The sequence below is a fragment of the Dromiciops gliroides genome, chromosome 1 (assembly GCF_019393635.1).
Source record: "Dromiciops gliroides isolate mDroGli1 chromosome 1, mDroGli1.pri, whole genome shotgun sequence".
Classification (NCBI taxonomy): domain Eukaryota; kingdom Metazoa; phylum Chordata; class Mammalia; order Microbiotheria; family Microbiotheriidae; genus Dromiciops; species Dromiciops gliroides.
The window spans coordinates 725,209,841-725,230,303 of NC_057861.1; the positions used below are offsets into that span (position 1 = coordinate 725,209,841).

The 20,463-nt window shown below is 38.8% G+C and overlaps 1 protein-coding gene across 1 annotated transcript in view; it reads left to right on the top strand.

Moving 5' to 3' along the window:
- Nucleotides 1-20,463, top strand: part of SHQ1 (SHQ1, H/ACA ribonucleoprotein assembly factor) — a 129,515-nt gene that overhangs the window by 39,667 nt on the left and 69,385 nt on the right. Inside the window, exons 7-9 of the mRNA XM_043975142.1 lie at nt 8,141-8,295; nt 12,123-12,176; nt 13,851-13,974. Of these exons, the coding sequence (XP_043831077.1) occupies nt 8,141-8,295; nt 12,123-12,176; nt 13,851-13,974 (333 nt within the window). The remainder of the gene's footprint in view (nt 1-8,140; nt 8,296-12,122; nt 12,177-13,850; nt 13,975-20,463) is intronic.

Genomic DNA, 20,463 nt, shown 5'->3' on the forward strand with positions numbered 1-20,463 from the left:
ATTTTATTTTTATTTTGAATTTTATTTATTTATTTATTTTTGATTGGGGGCAATGAGGGTTAAGTGACTTGCCCAGGGTCACACAGCTAGTAAGTGTCAAGTGTCTGAGGCCGGATTTGAACTCAGGTCCTCCTGAATCCAGGGCTGGCACTTTATTCACTGCACCACCTAGCTGCCCAGTTCTCTCTATATTTTAGAAATGAGGCCTTTATCAGAAACACCGGCTGTAAAAATAGTTTCCCAGCTTTCTGCTTCCCTCCTAATTTTGGCTACATTGCTTCTGTTTGTACAAAACCTTTTTAATTTAATGTAATCAAAATCATCCATTTTGCATTTCATAATATTCTCTCCCTCTTGTTTAGTCATAAATTGCTCTCCTCTTCATAGATCTGAGAGGTAAACTATTCCTTCTTCTCCTAATTTACTTATGGTATCCCCCTTTATGTCTAAATCATGTACCCATTTTGACCTTATTTTGATATCGAAGTTCATTTATTGAATGTAGTTTTTGAGTGTATTATGATCAGAAAAAGATGCTTTTAATATTTCTGCTTTTCTGTATTTGTGAGTTTTTATGCCCTAATTCATGGACAGTTTATGTGAAGGTGCCACACATATCTGAGAAATAGATATATTCCTTTCTATGCCCATCCAGTATTCTTCAGGGGTCCATCATATCTGACTTGTAAAATTCTATTCATCTCCTTAAATTCTTTCTTTTTTCTCAGTAAATACTCCTTTACTTAAAGTTTTAAATTCCAAATTTTATCCCTCCTTTCTCCCCTCCCCTCCCTCCCTGAGGCACTAAGTAATCAGATATAGGTGTGGTGTTTAAAATCTAATGTATGGTCGCCTTACCTGCCCTCCAGTGTAGGGGGGAGAACTAGCTAAGTTTTACTGATAAATTCATCAACAGTTTAGGCTTTTAAGCATTTATTAAAGCATATTAGGGGTTAGCAAAGAGAGAGAAAAAGTTGCCTTCACCTAGCTATCCGCGCTTCCAAAGAGAGAACACATGAAGTTCCGAAAGTTAGGAGCTCTCTCTGCCTTGCCTGCTTTTGCCACCACATGCCTGTTCCCGAATGAAAGAGAGGGATCCTCAGCTGCTTCTCCCAGAAGTCCCCACTGGAACCAGAAGCAGGGCAGTTCCCACACAGAGCTCCAAGCTAATTGGCATGACTTACAGGTGGTCTATAAATAGAGGCAGCTTCCAGAGTCTAGTCACATGCTTTCTCAGTGTGTGTGGGGGGGCGGGTTGCCCTGGTTCTCACAATGTCTTTCTCAACAGGGGGTGGCATCCTGATTCTCACATAGGTTATATATCTTTGATTATGTAAAATGCCGTATTAGCAATGTTGTGCAAGAAAACTTGAATAAAAGAAAAAAATGAAAGAAAGTGAAAAATAGCATGCTTCATTCTGTTCAGTCAATATCACTTCTTTCTTTGGAGGTAGATAACATGCTTCATCATTAGTCTTTTGAGATTTGTCTTGGATCATTATATTGCTGAGAATAATTAAGTCATTCACAGTTCTTCATCAAACAGTATTGCTGCCACTGTACGCAACGTTGTCTTGGTTCTGTTCACTTCACTGTACATGAGTTCATACAAGTCTTTACAGGCCTTTTTGAAATCATCCTGCTTCTCATTTTTTATATCACAATAATATTCCATCATATATCACAGCTTGTTTAGCCATTCCCCAGTTGATGGACATTCCTTTGATTTCTAATCACTACAAAAATCCACTACAAAAAGAGCTGCTATAAATACTAAATTCTTTCTTGTTTGGATTAGTCTAGGTCTGAGAGGGCTAACTTGAGATCTCCCATTATCATCGGTCTACTATTTCCTCTTATAACTTAGTTACTTTTTAAAAAACAGTTTAGATGCTATTTCATTTGGCACATATATGTTCAGTATTTTTATGAATTCATTATCTATGGTACCTTTTAACAAACTTTATTTTCCCTGGATGCCTTTTAATTAGGTCTGTTTTTTGCTTTTGCTTTTCTGGAGATAATGGATTCCTATCCCTGCCCTTTTTTTTTTTTTAATTTCAGCTGGTGCCTAATAGACTCTACTAGTCTTTTATTTTAATTCTGTTTGTAGCTTTCTGTTTCTAGTGGGTTTCTTGTAAACAACATTTTGTTGTTCTTGTCTCAGACTTACTGTTCATTAAAAAATTAGGCCATTCAGGGCAGCTAGGTGGCACAGTGAATAGAGTACTGGCCCTGGATTCAGGAGGACCTGAGTTCAAATCTGGCCTCATACACTTAACACTTACTAGCTGTGCGACCCTGGGCAAGTCACTTAACCCCAAATTGCCTCACCCCCCCCCCAAAAAAAAATTAGGCCATTCACCAGGAGCTCCCTCATCCTCATCTCACAAAACTCAGGCATCTTCCCTGCTATTTCCTCCTTTTTCCTCAGATGAAAAGTCGACCCCCCTCCTTGCAGAGGGCAATCACTGCCTCTGCCAGCATCCTTAATCCTTCCTCCAGAAGATGATGCCCACTGTCTTCCACATTCTCTCAGTCTTTAGTCCCTCCCTTCTGCTGACTCTTTCCCTGCTGCCTACAGACACACTCAAGTGTCCTCCATGTTTCAGAATCCCTGACTTGATCCTATCATTCCCACTGGTTTTCATCCCACATCTATCCTTCTCTTCTCTGACAAACACCATAAGAAAGCCAGTTTCATCTGGTACCTCCATGTCTCCTTTTACTTTCATCTACCCCTCTCGAGTCTTGCTCCTACCTTGATTATTCAGCTGAAATGGCCTTCTTCAACATCACCAGTGAACCTTGACTGCGTTCCTAAATCTAGTGGCCATTTTAATATCCCCAACACTGTGGGCACCCTTTCTTTCTGGACACTCTCTCTGCTAGGTTTTCATGACACTGACCCCTCCTGATTGTCCTTCTGTTTGTCTGAGCACATTCTTTTTTCCAGATCTTTGTCCACATCATGCTTGTCACGGTCGGTCAGTGTGCATTTATTTAGTAAGCACTTACTATGTGCTGGGCACTGTTAATTGCTGAGGATACAAAAGAGGCAAAAGACAGTTTTTTACCCTCAAGGAAGTAAAAATCCTAATGTGGAAGACAACAAGCAAACAAATCCATACAAACACGGTAAAGAAATCATTAAAAGAAGAAGGTGCTAGAACCAATAGGAGTTGGGAAAGATTTCCTGTGAAAGATGGGACTGTAGCATTCTAGTCATGGGGACAGCCAGAGAGAAAGAATGCTCAGAGCCAAGAAATGGGGCGTCTTTGTGGGGCCACCAGGAGGCTGCTGTCGTTGGACCCAAGAGTGTGTGTAGGGGAGTAAGATGTAAGACGACTGGAGAGGCGGAAGGGGGGCTGGGTTAAGGAGGGTTTGAATGCCAGACCCAGCATTTTGTATTTCCTGCCCTGGAGGCAGTGGGGAACCACTGGGGTTTATGGAGTTGGGGGGCGACATGGGCAGACTTACACCTCAGGAAAATCACTTTGCTGGCTGAAAAGAGGATGGATTGGAGTGGGGACAGACTTTAGGTGAGCTGCTGCAGTAGTCCCAAGCATGAAGTGATGAGGGTCTGCAGCAGAGTGGTGGCAGTGTCAAAGGAGAGGAGGGGGTGTATTTGAGGCATGTGACAGAGGTGGAAAAGGCCTTGGCAACAGTTTGGATATGGGAAGTGAGAGGAGTCCAGGATAACTCCTCATTTGTGAGCCCGAGGCACTGAGAGGATATTGTTGCCCTTTACAATAATAAGGAAGTTGGGAGGGAAAAGCAATGAGTTCTGTTTTAGACATCCAGTTAGAAATGTCTTTTTTTTGGGGGGGGTGTGGGGGGCAATGATGGTTAAGTGACTTGCCCAGGGTCACACAGCTAATAAGTGTCAAGCGGCTGAGGCCAGATTTGAACTCAGGTCCTCCTGACTCCAGGGCCGTGCTTTATCCACTGTGCCACCTAGCTGCCTCCAAGTTAGAGATGCCTTAAAGTCAGTTAGAGATGCAAGATTGGAAGTCAACAGTGAAGTTAGGGCAGGATAGGTAGATTTGAGAATCCTCAGCATAGAGATGATAATTAAATCTTTGGGAGCTGATAAGATCGCCAAGTGAAATGAACTAGAGGGAGAGGAAGGTGTGATCTGGATGAGGATCTAGCAGAGGAGACTGAAAGAGAGGTTCGATAAGTAGGAGAAAACCTAGAGAGAAGTGAGTGTCAAGGAGGAGAGAGGGATCCACAGAGTGTCAAAGTCCCCAGAGAGGTGAAGACTGAGGATTGAGAGAACTCTGTTGGATTTGGCAAGTAAGAGATGGTTGGTAACTTTAAAGAGAACAGTTTTAGTGGAATATCAGGGTCAGAACTTGAATTGTAAGGGATTAGGAAGTGACAGAGGATGATAGTGGGGATGGAAGAATGGAGGGAGGGCTTTTTGAGCATGGGGAAGATGTGGGCATCTTTGTAGGAATTAGAGGAGTCATAAACGGGGAGGTTGGGAATAAGTGATTGAGAGGGGCTGTCTGCTGGAGGAGACAAATGGAACGATATCACTTGTGCAGGTGGAGGAGGGCTTTGCCTTGGTGAGGAGTGAGACCAGGGTGAAGGCAGAGAGCGGGGCAGGGGGAGTCTGAGTGATGGGAGATGAGGAAGAGGACGCTCGCTGTGAAGAACTTCATTTTCTTCTGTAAAATACAAAGCAGAGAGGACAGGGGAGAGGAGCCATAGGAGACTGAGAAGGGATGGAAAGGTTTAGAAAAGGGAGATAGTGAGTTACATAGCAGGATTGCTGAGCCTCGTCGAGGGGACTGTGTCCCCAAGGCTCTTTCCCCCCAGACCTCTCTCACGCGGGGATCTCATCCACTGCCTGGGTTCAGTTTCAGTCTCCTGAGCCTACAGCCCCATGTCATCATCATGCCCTTTGGACTTGTCAAGTGGATAACTCCTTAACGCACCTCCAACCTAATGGGCCCCAGGGAGAAACCATTGCCCCTTCCTTCCCCAGCGGCTCTTCTGCTCTCCTAGATCCCCAGCCCCGGAACCTTGCAATCCTCTTCTCCAGCGAACTTTCCCTTGGGGGTTCGTTCCTTCCCACAAGCCATCTGTCAGCTCTGGACCTTCTCCCCTTGCTCGGCCACCTCTGCTTCACCTTGCCTGGTTCTTCTTCCACTCAGCTGCCGAAGGGACCCTTTACAATGCATGTGACTGTGACCCAGAGCTCCAGTGTCTCCGCTCCCTCTGCCCTCAAGCATCAGACCTCTGCATTTGTATGGTTCGTGTAGTTCTTCTTGCACTTTACTCCCTTCTGTGCTCACTGGGGCCCAGCTGCACTGGTCTGCTGCTTGTTCTTTGCACGTGGTCCTCCATCTCCTCTCTGGGCTTCTGTGCAAGCAGTCTCCCATGCCTCTTACTTTCTCCGGCCTCCTTGAGGTCACAGTGTGAATCCTACTTTGATGACCTCTTTCGAAGTCTCCACAGCTACTCTTTCCTTCTGAGATTATCTGCCATCTACTCTCTCTCCATGTCTTGTATATACCTTGCTATTAATGTGTTGTCTGCCCCATTAGAATGTGAGTTTCTTGAGGGCAGAGACTGTTTTTATTTCTTGTTATCTGGCCTGAGTATCATTCCTGGCATATAATAAGCACTCGATTAATCCTTTTGATTGATTGAGATTACCCTCTTCCTCTGCTCCCAGTTTAGCTCTTAATTTAATTTTAATTTTTTTATTTTTGCTAGGCAGTGGGGGTTAAGTTACTTGCCCAGGGTCACACAGCCAGTAAGTGTCAAGTGTCTGAGGCCGGATTTGAACTCAGGTCCTTCTGAATCCAGGGCTGGTGTTTTATCCACTGTGCCACCTAGCTGCCCCCCCTCCCCCCCAGCTTAGCTCTTAACATTAATACTCTGTGAAATATTGCCTAGCTTCTTAGTTCTCTCTCTTCATTACTGAGGTGGGCGACTATGGATGTAGGATATTTATTGTTTTGCTCTGTCAGGGTATTTATTAACTAAGTAGTTAATACCCTGGTTAGCTTTGCTGAAATGCTTTTTTATTTTTTGTTTATGAGGGTTAGTTCTCTGGGCAGTGGAAGAATGCATTTAGAAATTAATTATATGTAAAAACAAGAGATACCAATAAAAGTGAGATGATTTAAACAAATATGCCACAAAAATCAGAGCTTGCTTATAAAAAATATTCTCATTGAGGATTAGAAATGATATTGCCCATTGAGCATTCTGTATTAAGTCATCTTTGTTCCTCTCATTTTCTCTTACCTGTTTGCAAGGCTTCTGGCAAGAATCCAGGCAGTCATCATTTGTTCCTGTTAGGAGATTGGTACATTTGAACAACTGCTAGGATTTTATGCGAGATCATCTGTGTTGGGAAAAGCAAAGCATTTTCTTCTGGCTTTATGAGTAGAAATGTTTCTTTCTCATATTCACTAGCCTTTTCTTTCATAAAGTTTAAGCTATTTTATAAGCCTTTTGAATCTGATTTATCTGTGTAATATTGCTATAGCAGATAGCATTGACCAGATAGTCCCATTTTCCGGATGAAGAATCAAAAGTAGAAGGATGTGACATGGTATTACTGTCATCTGCACTCAGCTCATAAAATTTTGAATGGTTCTAACAGAAATTGGGTGCTGTACCAGGAATCCAGAGAGCTGCTTCTGGTCTTGTTCTTTCAATTAACTGGTTTGTAATATGATCGTAGACAGTTTATTTAATCCCTCTGTGACTCATTTTTCTCTCTGCATCATTTAGGCAGGAGTTTATATAAAGGTGTTGTAAGGAGATAAGAATGGAACCATGTATGTTTCCTCAGGAGACTTTAGAAATAACTCCATGAAGAATCAATAATATATGAAACAATCTGTGATATACAGAAATTAATAACTAATTAGTCCTGGGGCAGCTCGGTGTCACAGTGTTGAATAGAGCACCGGCCCTGGAGTCAGGAGGACCTGAGTTCAAATCCGGCCTCAGACACTTAACACTTACTAGCTGTGTGACCCTGGGCAAGTCACAACCCCAATTGCCTCACTAAAAAAACCCAAAAAAACTAATTAGTCCCTTCATTTTCTCTTAATCATGAGATTATTTTCATGTCACAGGATTCTGCTGGTGATTAGGTGTGTAATTCTTGTGTTGACTTGAAGTTGATGTGTCTTGCTTGTATAGGATCTAACTTTAATATTTAAGTAGTTGGCATAGGAATAATTACAAAAACTTTTAGCAACATTTTTTTCTTCATTAAATTTTAAAACTGGTATTAGAAACACTTGAACTAGTGGCTTTATTTTAGAAATGGGTAGAGGTTTGGAGGCAACCTTTAAAAAATATTACTGCAGTAAGAAAACATAACTAATCTTTTAGTTCCATTTAGGCATTGTTGGTGGTTTTTTTTTTTTAGTGAGACAATTGGGGTTAAGTGATGTGAGATTTAAAATTGGATAAAAGAATATAATAACTATTGTTAACTAATAATATGTGAACAACAATATAGAAAAGGAAGAGAGGAGAGTTTTGTCCAGAGGGGCGATCAGCAACTTGCCCAGGGTCACACAGCTAGTAAGTGTTAAGTGTCTGAGGCTGGCTTTGAACTCAGGTACTCCTGACTCCAGGGCCGGTGTTCTATCCACTGCGCCACCTAGCTGCCCCGCCATTTAGGCATTGTTAACCTGGGGTCCACAGACCCCTAGGGGTCAGTGGATAGATTTCAGGGGGTCAAGAATTTGGATGGAAAAAAATGCATCTTTATGATTGGTTTCCTTTGTAATCCTATGTATTTTATGTTAAGCATTTAAACACATCATTCTGAGAAAGGGTTCATAGACATCTCCAGACTGCCCAAGGGATTCATGGGCTTTCATGGTTAAGAACTCTTGCTCTTGCGGTTCATTTTTTACTAAGACCCTATGATAGAATAACTTTATATATTGACAGAAGTATAAAGTCTTTATTGAAGAGTGTTGAAACTCCTACAGGGGAAATGAGAATGTGTGGTTCAGATTTTTTCTTCACCAAAGCTGTAATACTTGACATTCTACTTTAATTTTGACAAAACAAGATATATTACTGGGTGGTGAGAACATGCTTTTTCTTTAATGTTGTATCTTTGAAAACCTTTTTTTTTCCTTTCTAGTTTCTTTTTCTAAAGAAGAGAACTACCAACTACTAAAATTTACAAATAAATCTTATCTGCTGGATAAAAGAGCTCAGTATCATGTGTACTACGGTTTGATTGATATTCTTTTGGCTTACTGCTATGAAATCCGTGTCACTGAAGGAGAGAGCAATGTGAGTATGTGTTTATTTCTATAGGACATTGCACGCACCCAGCTAGACTAAAATGCCACCTGCCTACTAGCAGAATCTGAAACCGACTATTTGAATAGGGTTCTTTTTTATTTAAATTAAAACATTTTTCAAAAATCATCTGTCAGCGCACAGTTCAGAGACACAGTGGGCTATGATAGGACTACGGGAAATTGCTATCTTAAGTCTCCTCCAGCATTCATTTTTATTTATAAGACAAAAATACAGAAACCTAAATCTCTACTTCTACCCACAAGAGTTAAGATCTAGTCCAACACTCTCATTTTATAGATAAGGGAGCTGAAACTGACAAACCTGATTTGCCTGAGGAATCCAGGTAGGATTTGAACTCAAGTCTTTTGATTCCAGGTTCAGCCTTCTTTCTTATAGGCCGCGCTGGCTCTTGGTTTGGTCAGGGGATGTTGTAACCTAGATCAAAATCACCATAATGTGATGAAAACCCAGGAAAACCCCTAGGAAAGGAGGGGTCTTCCTATGATCTCCTGGGAACTTATGACCTGTGAATATGGTTCTTTAAAAAACCACGTGGAATTTGTGCCCAGTGGTCTTTTCCCACCATCAGTACTTGATGAGGGGTAGCAATGAAAGGGGTTAGCACTGCAGGATCAGGGGCATATTCTGGCTTCACTCACCCTGTACGTTGAAAATGACAGCCAGAGAGGCAGTCAACTCAGCCAACATTAATCATTTTTTTTCAGTGCTTTCTGTTTCTCAAGCACTGGGTCAGATGCTGGGAAGATAGAGGCAACAGTGAAACCGTCCCTTATCTCACAGAACTTACCTTCTGTTGGGAAGGGAAAGGGTGAGGGTAGATAGACCCTATACTCAAATACATCAAAACAAAGGATGTACACATTCGTGCAAAGTGGGGTCTCCTTGAAGAAGAGGAGACTGTTGGGGAGGAGGAAACAAGGCATGTTTGGCACTGGGAAACTGGCTTTACATAGTTGAACTCGTGATTGTGTCGTAGAGGAATTAGTGCTGTTCTGCTTGGCCCCTGAAGGGCTGAAGTCGGAGCATTGTGTAGAAGTAGCAGAGAGTCCAGTTGAGGTTTGATCCAAGGAGAAACTTCCTAATAATTAGAGCTTGGGAGGTGTGGCTATGTGTGCCATCAGGCGTGTTGTGAATAAGAATGATCTAATAAATCTTAAAGGAGAATGTAGTTTCTATTTTTTAAAAGTGACTTTTCTCACTTAAAGGCTTGAAACATAGGTTGGATGATCACTTCCGGGTGTGTAGTAGAGGGGAGTGTTTTTAAGGAGAAGTTTCTTTTAGCCTTGAGGATCTTTGATTCCATAGACCCCAATTTAAGCCTTAGTTCCCTTCCCCCAAAGCATCCTGATTACATTTTTACAAATCAAGTCATAGTACATTCAGCTTGTTATGTATAAGAATTCTATGGTGAATCCTTGTGTAAGATAAATGATTGCCTAATTTTTTGAAAATCAAGTTATCTGGTGGTTTCAGGTAGTGCTCACATACACAACACTAAGTAACAAAAGCAGTAGTAAGAGTAGCTAAACTTAGAGATAACTTTTAGGTTTTCAGAGTGCTCTTTATATATGACCTCATTTAATCCTTACAAGAATTCTGGGTATGTGTTATTATTGACATTATTTTGTACAGTAGGAAACTGAGGCTCAAAGAAGTGACTTTCCCAGCATCGCTCATTAGGTGTCAGAGGCAGTATTTGAACCTAGGTCAAAAACCTGAATGGTCATTATTTTAATGGTCATATTTATAACGGATTAAAAAATTCTGGGGGAAATAAAAGCAAACTCCCAAATTGAAGCTTTTGGTTATCTCACTACGAAGGCTATATGCTTTTTTGTTTGTTTGTTTTGGCAGGGCAATGAGGGTTAAGTGACTAGCCCAGGGTCACACAGCTAGTAAGTGTCAAATGTCTGAGGCCAGATTTGAACTCAGGTCCTCCTGAATCCAGGGCCAGTGCTTTATCCACTGCACCATCTAGCTGCCCCAGGCTATATGTTTTTTGAAAAGCATATAATTGTTTTTCTTAATGTGAATACTCTGGTAGAGTTTGAATATGCTATGTCATCATTTTTATCATTATTTGAAAAGTACTTGTTTTACAGTAACAAAGATCCCCTTTTCAGATTTCTGTTTTTTCCCTGTAGTGAACAAGGGTTATGTGTCAAAGTACTTTAATAGAATAGCATGGCTCAAAGTACTTGGTTTCATAAATTTATGAGTAGGAAAAATATTTTTCCTTTTAACAATTCCCTTTAACAATTCATGTTGATATTTTGTTTCCCAAAAAATGATAGGCTAGGATTTAATAATATCTTATTTGACTACCATTTGGACTTGAAGTTTGCATGTTTTCAGGCATAATATAATTTGAGATTTTTAGAATCTACTGTACTCCTTGATATCAGTTGTAGGAAGCGCTTTAGAGTTAGAAACAATAGTTTAACAAAAAAATAATAATAATTGTTGACAAAAACTGTGATGATTTCTTTGATGAGAGATGTTGCTTTTGCATGCACCAATAACTTTGGGAGGACAATGACTGAGTAAGCACTTTAATTTACTTACTACTTTTGAAGCCTTAGCTCATCTAATATGTTTTGGTATACTTAGCAGTAGAAAAGTTTTATTGTTCCTCCATCCTTTCCATAAACCAAGCGGAAATTTGGTTCCTAGCAGTGTACCCATTCCTGAATTTACTCAAGCAATTAGTGCATAGTTCTGATGAAGCCAAAATGTATTAAATCTAGGTTTAAAATACTGTTTTCATACTGTTTTTGTTGGCCAGCATTAAATAACAAAAAAACAGCCCTCTGTGTCTTTTTAAAAAATGGAAACATGGCATAATGCATTGAATTAAAAACCAAGTACTTATTTAGAATTATCAATAAATTATGACTTACTAAACCCAAAGAATTAATTGTGCAGAGGGTTGGCAGTGGTGCCTGATTGGGCAGTAATTCTGAAGTCGGTGTAGTAATGAACCATTGGAAACTTCCCTTTTGTCAAGATTGTCTTAATACAAAGGGTGCAGTGAGAACTAATTACTGCCCTTAACCCCATTCCTGAATAAATCTTAGGTCAGTCTGGTTGCCAACAAAATGGACTCATTCCTGTGAGAAAATCGCTGTCTTATCTTCGGAAAGAATTAGGTTAGAATGTGAAAGTCTTCTTATTGTGAAGGTTTTGGTATGACGTGGTTCCTGGGAATTTATTCTAATACAGTGATATTAGTGCTTAGTATATTGAACAAAAAATAGAAGGAAATCGTTGGTATCTTTGAAGAGTTGATGAAGAAGTTTCTTTTTTTACAGTAAAAATTTTCTTTCTTAATTGAAATTAAAAGTGATAGTATAAAAAAAAAAAGGGGGCAGCTAGGTGGCGCAGTGGATAAAGCACCGGCCCTGGATTCAGGAGTACCTGAGTTCAAATCCGGCCTCAGAAACTTAACACTTACTAGCTGTGTGACCCTGGGCAAGTCACTTAACCCCAATTGCCTCACTTAAAAAAAAAAAAAAGTGATAGTAAAGGTTTTTTTCCCAGAAAAAAATATAATTCAGGCAGTTTATCAAAGAATGGGTCTGCTGTGCCTTCACAGGTGTCCATAGCCATATTATCTGTAGTTGTGAGTATTTGTTAATTCTTGATTTTTCCAAAAAGTATAACAATGATTCAGTTACACACTTGTAAACTCCATGTTTTACTGCTGTCATCCATTTATATGTATATAACATTTGCTTTATTTTTAAGTGATTCGATGTAAGACAAATACAATTTTCTTTCCTAACCAAATAAAGGTTGAATCTGCATGGAATATCAGAAAACTAAGTGGAACCTTGTCCTGGTTTGAGGTAAGATTTTCTGGCGCTTAAAAGTTAATACATTGGGGGTGGGGGGTTAGGAGGGAGGGAGGGAGGAAGATAAGTTGGACCACAAAATTTTAAAAAAATGATGTCAAAATTTGTTTTTCCATGTAATTTGGAAAATAAAATTCTAAACAGAAAAAAAGCTAATATATCTGCATGAAGATATTGGAGATTAATTCTTTCTAGGGAATTTGACTGATTCTTTGTCTTTTTTTTTTTAGTGGAAATTGCATTTTTCTAAGTTTTTTTACTATATTTGTGCCATGTTTTGGTACCAATAATTCAATAACATTTAAGCAGGAATCCTTTATGAGAAGTACCTGGTTCAGTTACCTGCATCTTAAAAGTTAGGGAGTCTGAAGAAGTAAGATTATTTGAAGTAATGGAAGTGACTGGAATCATGTAGGATTATTTGATGAAATGAATTTTGAGGAAGAGTGAGAAAATTAGTGGAGAGGATTAAGGGAGCGAGAATCCTCATGGTGAGATAAAGGGTATCTGTGATGGTCCAGAGGTGAGAGGACAAGCGCATATGCACAAGTCAGGAAGCTGTCTTTCTCTATCTGGAGTAGAATATACACATGATGCCCTAATTCTGACATCTCAGACTAGCACTTTATGCTTTCCAAAGCACTTTTCTGTTATTTTGGAGATATGGACACATAGGTGTGTAGGAATATTGGGGTTTTTTAAGGTCAATTGTAAGAAGCTTTAATCTGGTTAGGTAAATAATTATGTTCAGAAGAGGGTGGTGACACAGGATTCTTAAGAAAATCTCACATTTTGTATGTGAGATATAGTTATTAGAAGGGAAGACCAAGAAGTTGACAAAGAGGCTATTGTAGACTAAACCTGAGCTCACATCCTGGATTTGGGATGATAGCTGGGAGAATGCAGGAAGTAGGGTGAATCTGAGAAATAGATTTAAATTAGTCTGAACTTTTATTTTCTTGTCCAGTTTCAAAGATAAAACATTATATTGCTGACTCCTGAAATCTGGTTCATCCACACACATATACGTGTATATTTTTTCTGAAGAAGCAGTTGGGGTTAAATAACTTGCCTAGGGTTATACAGCTATTAAGTTTCTGAGGCTGAATTTGAATTCAGGCCCTCCTGACTCCAGGGCTGGTGCTCTAGCTACCCCTGGTTCATATATTGAGTGACTTAATCTTATGACTCTAATTTCCCCAAACATTAAAATAAATTATGAGTTTTCTTTGCTTATCAAAGTTGATAGTAAATATAATTCATAAAGGAGAAATCTGTATCCCCATCTATAATATCTAGAGCTTTCTAGAATGGGGAGAATAGTAATTATAAATCATTTTTTAAAGATCTTGTGTGCATAGGTATTCTGTAATGTCATGTGTTTTAAATTTCTTTATGTTATTTTTAAAGTCTGTGTCCTTAATATGCAGTAGAAAGAGCAGATATAATATATTTATCTAATAAGAGGAATAATAAAGATAACAGGTGCATATTTAGTTGTAAAGAGTGAAAATATTCTCTATTCAAAACTGCTAGTATTTTCTGTGTACTTGGTTTGGTGGTAATAATCATGTTTTTAGATTCTTTTATTGAAAATCATGCCATTTGTTTAAGGACTTTTCTTGTAATATTTTCTGGAAATTAATAACTTTCAATGATAATTAACAGAGTTGGAATAATGTTCACGAAATCCTGGTTTCTTTTGGGAGAAGAGTTTTATGTTATCCACTCTATCGACATTTCAAGCTGGTGACAAAAGCCCACATCGACACAGTGAAGATATTACAATTAGGTAAGATGCTTTTTTTCTGCATGCTCAAATGGGAGAAATTCTCCATCTTCCAATAAAGTGGTGAAGAACTCAGAGCTTGGAATGAGACTTTTTTTTTAATATGGCCAAAGAGTAACTTTGTTTTACTTGGCTGTACCTGTTTCTAACAAGGATCTTTTCTTCATTTGGGGCCTGGAGAGAGGGAGGGGAAGGGAGGAGAAAACGATTGTTGTTGATGCCAAATCTAAAGCTGTAATCATCAAAACTGTTTGTTACCGGGTAAGAAATAGAGTGGTGGATCAATGAAATAGGTTAGGTTACACAAGACAGAGTAGTAAATGACTGTGGTCATCTACTGTTTGATAAACCCAAAGACTCTAGCTTCTGGGATAAGAACTTACTATTTGACAAAACTGCTAGGAAAACTGGGGAATAGTATGACAGAAATTAGGCATAGACCAACATCTCACACCATATACCAAGATAAGGTCAAAATGGATACATGATTTGGACAAAAAGGGTGATACCATAAGCAGATTAGAACAAGGAATAGTTTAACTGTCAAATCTATGGAGAAGGGAAGAATTTATGATCAAACGAGATAGAGAATATTATGAAATCCCAAATGGATCAACGAAGATTAGAAGGAACACAAATCTGGGAAATAATTTTTAGAGCTAGTGTTCTGATAAAAGCCTCATTTCTCAAATATATAAAGAACTGAGTCAAATTTATAAGACAATAAGTCATTCCTCAGTTGCTAAATGGTCAACAGGCATGAACACACAACTTTTAGATGAAGAAATTAAAGCTTTCTATAGTCATATGAAGAAATGCTCTAACTCAGTATTGATTATAGAAATGTAAATCAAACCAACTCTGATGTACCACCTCACACCTATCAGATTGGCTAATATGATAGAAAAGAAAACTGATAAATGTTGGAGAAGATGTGGGAAAATTGGAACACTAATGCATTGTTGGTGGATTTGTGAACTGATCCAGCCATTCTGGAGAACAATTTGGAACTATGCCCAAAGGGCTATAAAACTGTATACCTGGGGCAGCTAGGTGGCACAGTGGATAGAGCACTAGCCCTAGATTCAGGAGGAACTGAGTTCAAATCCGGCCTTAGACACTTGACACTTACTAGCTGTGTGACCCAGGGCAAGTCACTTAACCCCAATTGCCTCACCAAAATAAATAAACAAACAAATAAATAAATAAAATAAATAAAAAAATAAAAGAACAACTTTATACCCTTTGATCGAGGAATACTACTAGGTCTGTATCCCAAAGAGATCATAATAAAGGGAAAAAGACCTACGTGTACAAAAGTATTTATAGTAACTCTTTGTAGTGGCAAAGAATTGGAAATTGAGGGGGATGCCCATCAATTGAGGAATGGCTGAACAAGTTGTGATATATATGAATGTAATGGAATACTAGTTTACCAGAAATAACGAGCAGGCAGATTTTAGAAAAACCTGGAAAGACTTAAAAGAACTGATGCTGAGTGAAAAGAGGAGAACAAGGAAAACATTGTACACAGTAAAAGCAACTATGCTAGCTTAGCTCTTCTCAGAAATACAATGATCCTAAATAGTTCCAAAAGACTCATTGTGGAAAATGCTCTTCACATCCAGAAAAAGACCTACGGAGTCTGAATGCAAATCAAAGCATACTGTTTTCACTTTTGTTTTCTTTCTCGTGGTTTTTCCCTTTTGTTTTGATTCTTTCACCACATGACTAATATGGAAATTTGTTTAACATGATCATACATGTATGAACTATATTAGAATGCTTACTTTCTTGGGGGGAGGGGAGGAATGGAGAAAAATTTGAGACTCAAAATCTTACAAAAATAAATGTGAAAACTATCTTTACATGTAATTGGAAAAAATACTATTAAGTAAAAAAAATTAAGTTTTTTTTAAAGCCATATTGTTGCTATATCTTTAGTTTATTTTTAAAATAATTAGTAGTTGTGATTGACTGTAGTATGAACTGACATGCTGAAATGTCTTCATAATTAAATATTTAAAGCTTATTTCATTGTTATTTCAAATAATCATCATTGTATATAATACAGATGGAAGTAATTATTCTCATTATTCTCTTTCATAGAGTAAAACTGTTATCTTCCAAAGGGAGAAGGAATCTAGCCTTTAAAACCAATAAACATAAACACAGACATACATACTATATATTGTGGTAAAATAATGGAATTTTGGCAGATTGATTGGGATGAGCCACTCCTGGCCTGTCCTGAGTGACGTATGCTGCTGATTTCAGGAGGAATTTGAAGGACTTCCCCTTTTGGGGGAGGGAGAGTAAACTCTTGCTGAGGGGAGTGCACTTTCCGGTGGTGTGAGCTGCGGGAACGGGCAGAAAGAGGTTCTTTCTTGGCAGTTTGTACTGTGGGCCCTGGCTGCAAAGTTGTTTCTCATTGAAGCTACAGACCCCAGGTGGTGAGTTAACATACAAGCCCTGCTGTTTTGAATTAGCTGAACTGGAAGTGAGTTTGGGGATTGTATAGGTTAGAGTTAGGGGGATTATCTATTTTTCTTTTTCCCTAGTCCCTTGTCTTTGACTTTATTAATTTCACCGTTGCTGTTTATTTTATTCCCATTCATAAAACCTGATTCGTTTGTGGAAAAGAGGCTGTTAGGCTCCTTTCTTATTGGCCTGGGAGAAATACCTAAAAAGGCAGAGGAGAGGAAGCTTTGGGCCTAGAGGTCCCTCATTTTGGGGACCCTAATATTATGTCGAGGCACCCAATTAACTCTCCCTATATTAAATTTTGCCCCCAAAATATACATATACACATGCACAATTCTTGTGTGCATGTGCATGCATAATTTAGAGTTTTATAGGGACTGGTTTTACATGGAATATTATTTGTCTTTTATTCTTCCAAATCCCAGGTTGGACCTTGAATGAAGTGATAGGATTTTCATTTTTGTAGACCTTTATGTTATCATATGCATTTCATTTTTGGGATCAGACTTGATTTTTCCTCTAGTTAGATTCACTTCACTCTGCAAAAGTTCTTACTAAATATTCATTGAAATCATCTCTTTTGTCATTTCTTACGACATAATAATATTTCACAAATCACAGTTTGTTCATTCTACATTTGTCTAAGAGAAAATATAAGGCATGCTACCCTTAATTTATAGTTCATTTACTTATTTATTTTGTTTTGACTTCCTTTAATTCTGTTTTTGGGATTAAAAAGTTTGTTCCCTCCTCCCTCGTAGCCCCCTTCCTTATCCCTGCTTATTTTCCTCATGACTGATGCTCAGACTCTGAGTGTGTATTTATGTTCATCTCTCCTTTGTTTTAGATATGAATGAGTTTCTTCTGATGCCCAATACTCCCACCCCTTCATCAGTGTTGGTATACTCTTCTCATACACCCCAAATAGAAAAAGTAGCAGGTTTTACCTGCTTCCTTTTTTGTTCTAAGCTGGTGTATTCCTTTTACCCTCCATTCTCTTTTTTTGTCTTTAGACCCTCATAACAGAATCAATCCATTTTCAGGATTTCCTCTCATTACCCTTAGAATAATTAACATTCTGAAAGTTTTTTCTGCCCCTGTTATATTACATTATTACATTGTTAGCATTACATTATTGTACAGCTCCTTGTAGTCACTCAAATACATTTTCTTTTCTATATTTCTTTGGACTCATGTTTATATTTCACAGTTCCTATTCAACTCGAGTGTTTTCATCAGAAATGCTTGAAAGTTCTTTTCCATTAAAGGTCTATTTTCCCCCTGTTGGATGACATGCTCAATTTTGGAGTGTAAATTATTCTGGTTTGTAAGCCAATAGCTTTTGTTGGAATATTATATTCCAAAATCTCCTCTCCTTTATGGTTGAAACTGTCAGATCTTGTTTGATTCTTATTTTGGACCCTTGGTACTTGAACTGCTTCTTTCAGGATGCTTAAAAGATTTTTTTTTGATGAAAGAGTTTAGATTTTGGCTATGACATTCCTAGGATTTTTTCTTTTTGGAGGTTTTTGTTTTTAGGAGCTTTTTTGTTTTGTTTTGTTTTGTTTTTGTTTTTGTGGGGCAATGGGGGTTAAATGACTTGCCCAGGGTCACACAGCTAGTAAGTATCAAGTGTCTGAGGCTGGATTTGAACTCAGGTACTCCTGAATCCAGGGCCAGTGCTTTATCCACTGTGCCATCTAGCTGCCCCAGGAGCTTTCTTTATAGAGGTTTTTAAAAAATTTTTTTTAAGAACTGATCTAGATGTTTTCTTTTTTTACTCTGTCTTCTGGTTGTTTTTTTTTCTTCTTTTTTTTTTTAAAGTGAGGCAATTGGGGTTAAGTGACTTGCCCAGGGTCACACAGCTAGCAAGTGTTTGTCCTCTGGTTATAATAATTATGGGTAATTTTCATTTATGAATACTTGAAATATTATTGAGGCTTTTTAATCATTGTTTTCAGGGAGTCCAGTGATTCTTAAATTGTTTCTCTTTGACTTGTTTTCCAGGTCAGTGGCTTCTGATGTCAGCTATCTTACGTTTTTTCTCTTTTTTCAATCTTTTAATATTATTTCAATATTCTTGTCTCATGGAATCATTGATTTTTGTATGATCTTTTATGATATTTTGGGTGTCTGCTAGTGAGTGGGTTTTTACAACTTTTGAAGCATATTTGTTCTCTTTCCAATTTTTTCTTTTAGAACTTTTCCTCCTTTTTAAAGTCTCTTGCTTTTTTTCTCTTCTATTCATGTAGTCCTTGTGAAATTTTTTTTTCCTCTTTGAGTCTCTGCTTGCAGTTGTTACATTGTTACTCTCTTATGCTGTGGAGGGATCTTGACATCTATAATAAGTTTTATACTGACTGATGTCTTTTTGGTGTATCCATCTCTCTAGCTTTTGTTCCAGACTTGGGGTTATTTTCCCTACTGTGGGTGGTGTGGTTGGACCTCCTTGACTTTGCTTTGGATCTCCTGGGTTCCTACACTGACATCTACTGCCTGGAGTCAGGCTCCCGTAGATCTTAGGAATGGAAGGATATGAGATCTCCACAGTTCTTGAGTCTGTCAGACAGAGTCCTAAAGACCTCAGATTCTTAGGCCATCTGGGCTGTCTTGGTGTGAGTGCTGCTGCACTACCCTGATTGACCTTGTGCCCCAAGGCTTCAAAGGCCCTTTGATTGGAGCTCCTTGGCCACTCTGAAAGTTTTCTTGGTGGTGGGGAATGGTACAGAAGGCTTCAATCTTTCTTCCTCCCGTCTTTTCTTGGGAAGCTGTGGCCTTGTTTGCTGGCGGCTCCATGGGCTTCAAGCTGTCTTTTTTGTTTCACATCCATTAGTTCTGCGATGCTGGGCAAGTCGTTTGAACACTCAGCATCTTTGGCAGTTCTCGAAGGCTCCACGGTGCACATCAGATGCTACCTTGCTGGATGGAATTCCCCATATACACACACACGTGCAAACACAAACGCACATCTTCATCATTTAGCTTGAAAGGCAGCGTGTTGTGGCAGAAAGTAGGCTGGCCTTCTGAGGACCCAGTTACGTTTCCACTTCAAACCTTTCCTTTGCTAAGTGAACCACTGACTAGTCATTGAACTTCTCAGAGCCAGAGGTTTGCCCACCTGTAAAACAGGTGACTGCTCTATACAGTGTGCTTCCCAGGGTGGTTGTTTTTCGGAAGTGTGCCGAGCAATTTCAGTATTAAGTAAATGTCAGCCAATATCGCTGAATGACCCTATCAGTTTTGCTTGGTGGCTTTTTGTTTTGTTTTGTGGGTGGTTTTTTTTTTTTTTTTGTATCATAGAAGATAAGCAGAAATAACACTTCCTTGCTTATCCCCTAGAGTCGTCCTCCCACTGGGGAAGGTGACTTCAGTTTTTCTGTTTGTTGACATGATTGTGTATTTTATCATGGCACCTGCTAGTTCCAGGGCCCATTGGCTCAGTAGTAGGTAAGCTTGCATTCAGCTACATGGCTGATTAATGCGTACATTTACATTTTGACCATGATAATCCTAACACTCGGAAAAGCAGCTGTTTCCCCAAACCTCAGTTAATTAGGAAGTACTGATGAAATTGGGGATTGTTGAACTGTATTGATAACTATTTGTAGGTGTGGTCGGAGAGGAATTCTCTGTGCTTTCAGTTCAGGCTGTTTGGGGTGTTTTTGAAGGGTGAAATCGATTTCTAAGATTAAGACAGTCAGGTTTAGACAAATTCATGTTGCAGGTTTTTGCCATTGTTTTTTCTCTTCCTTTTTGCAACTTCCTTACATGCCCTCATGCCACTTATTCAGAGAGGCCTGGCACAGTCTTTGGAAATGTCATTTGTCTTCTCAGACATTTGAAAATAAGAATAAAGGGTAGAGAAGGAGGTTTTCTAAGGGTCTTTATAATTTTAATTCTTATTCTGTGTATTGGGCTCTGGGTGACACTTTTTAACTATGTTATTATATGTGATTTATATACTAGTTAATCCTAATTCCTTTTTTGTATTAATATTTACATTTCATT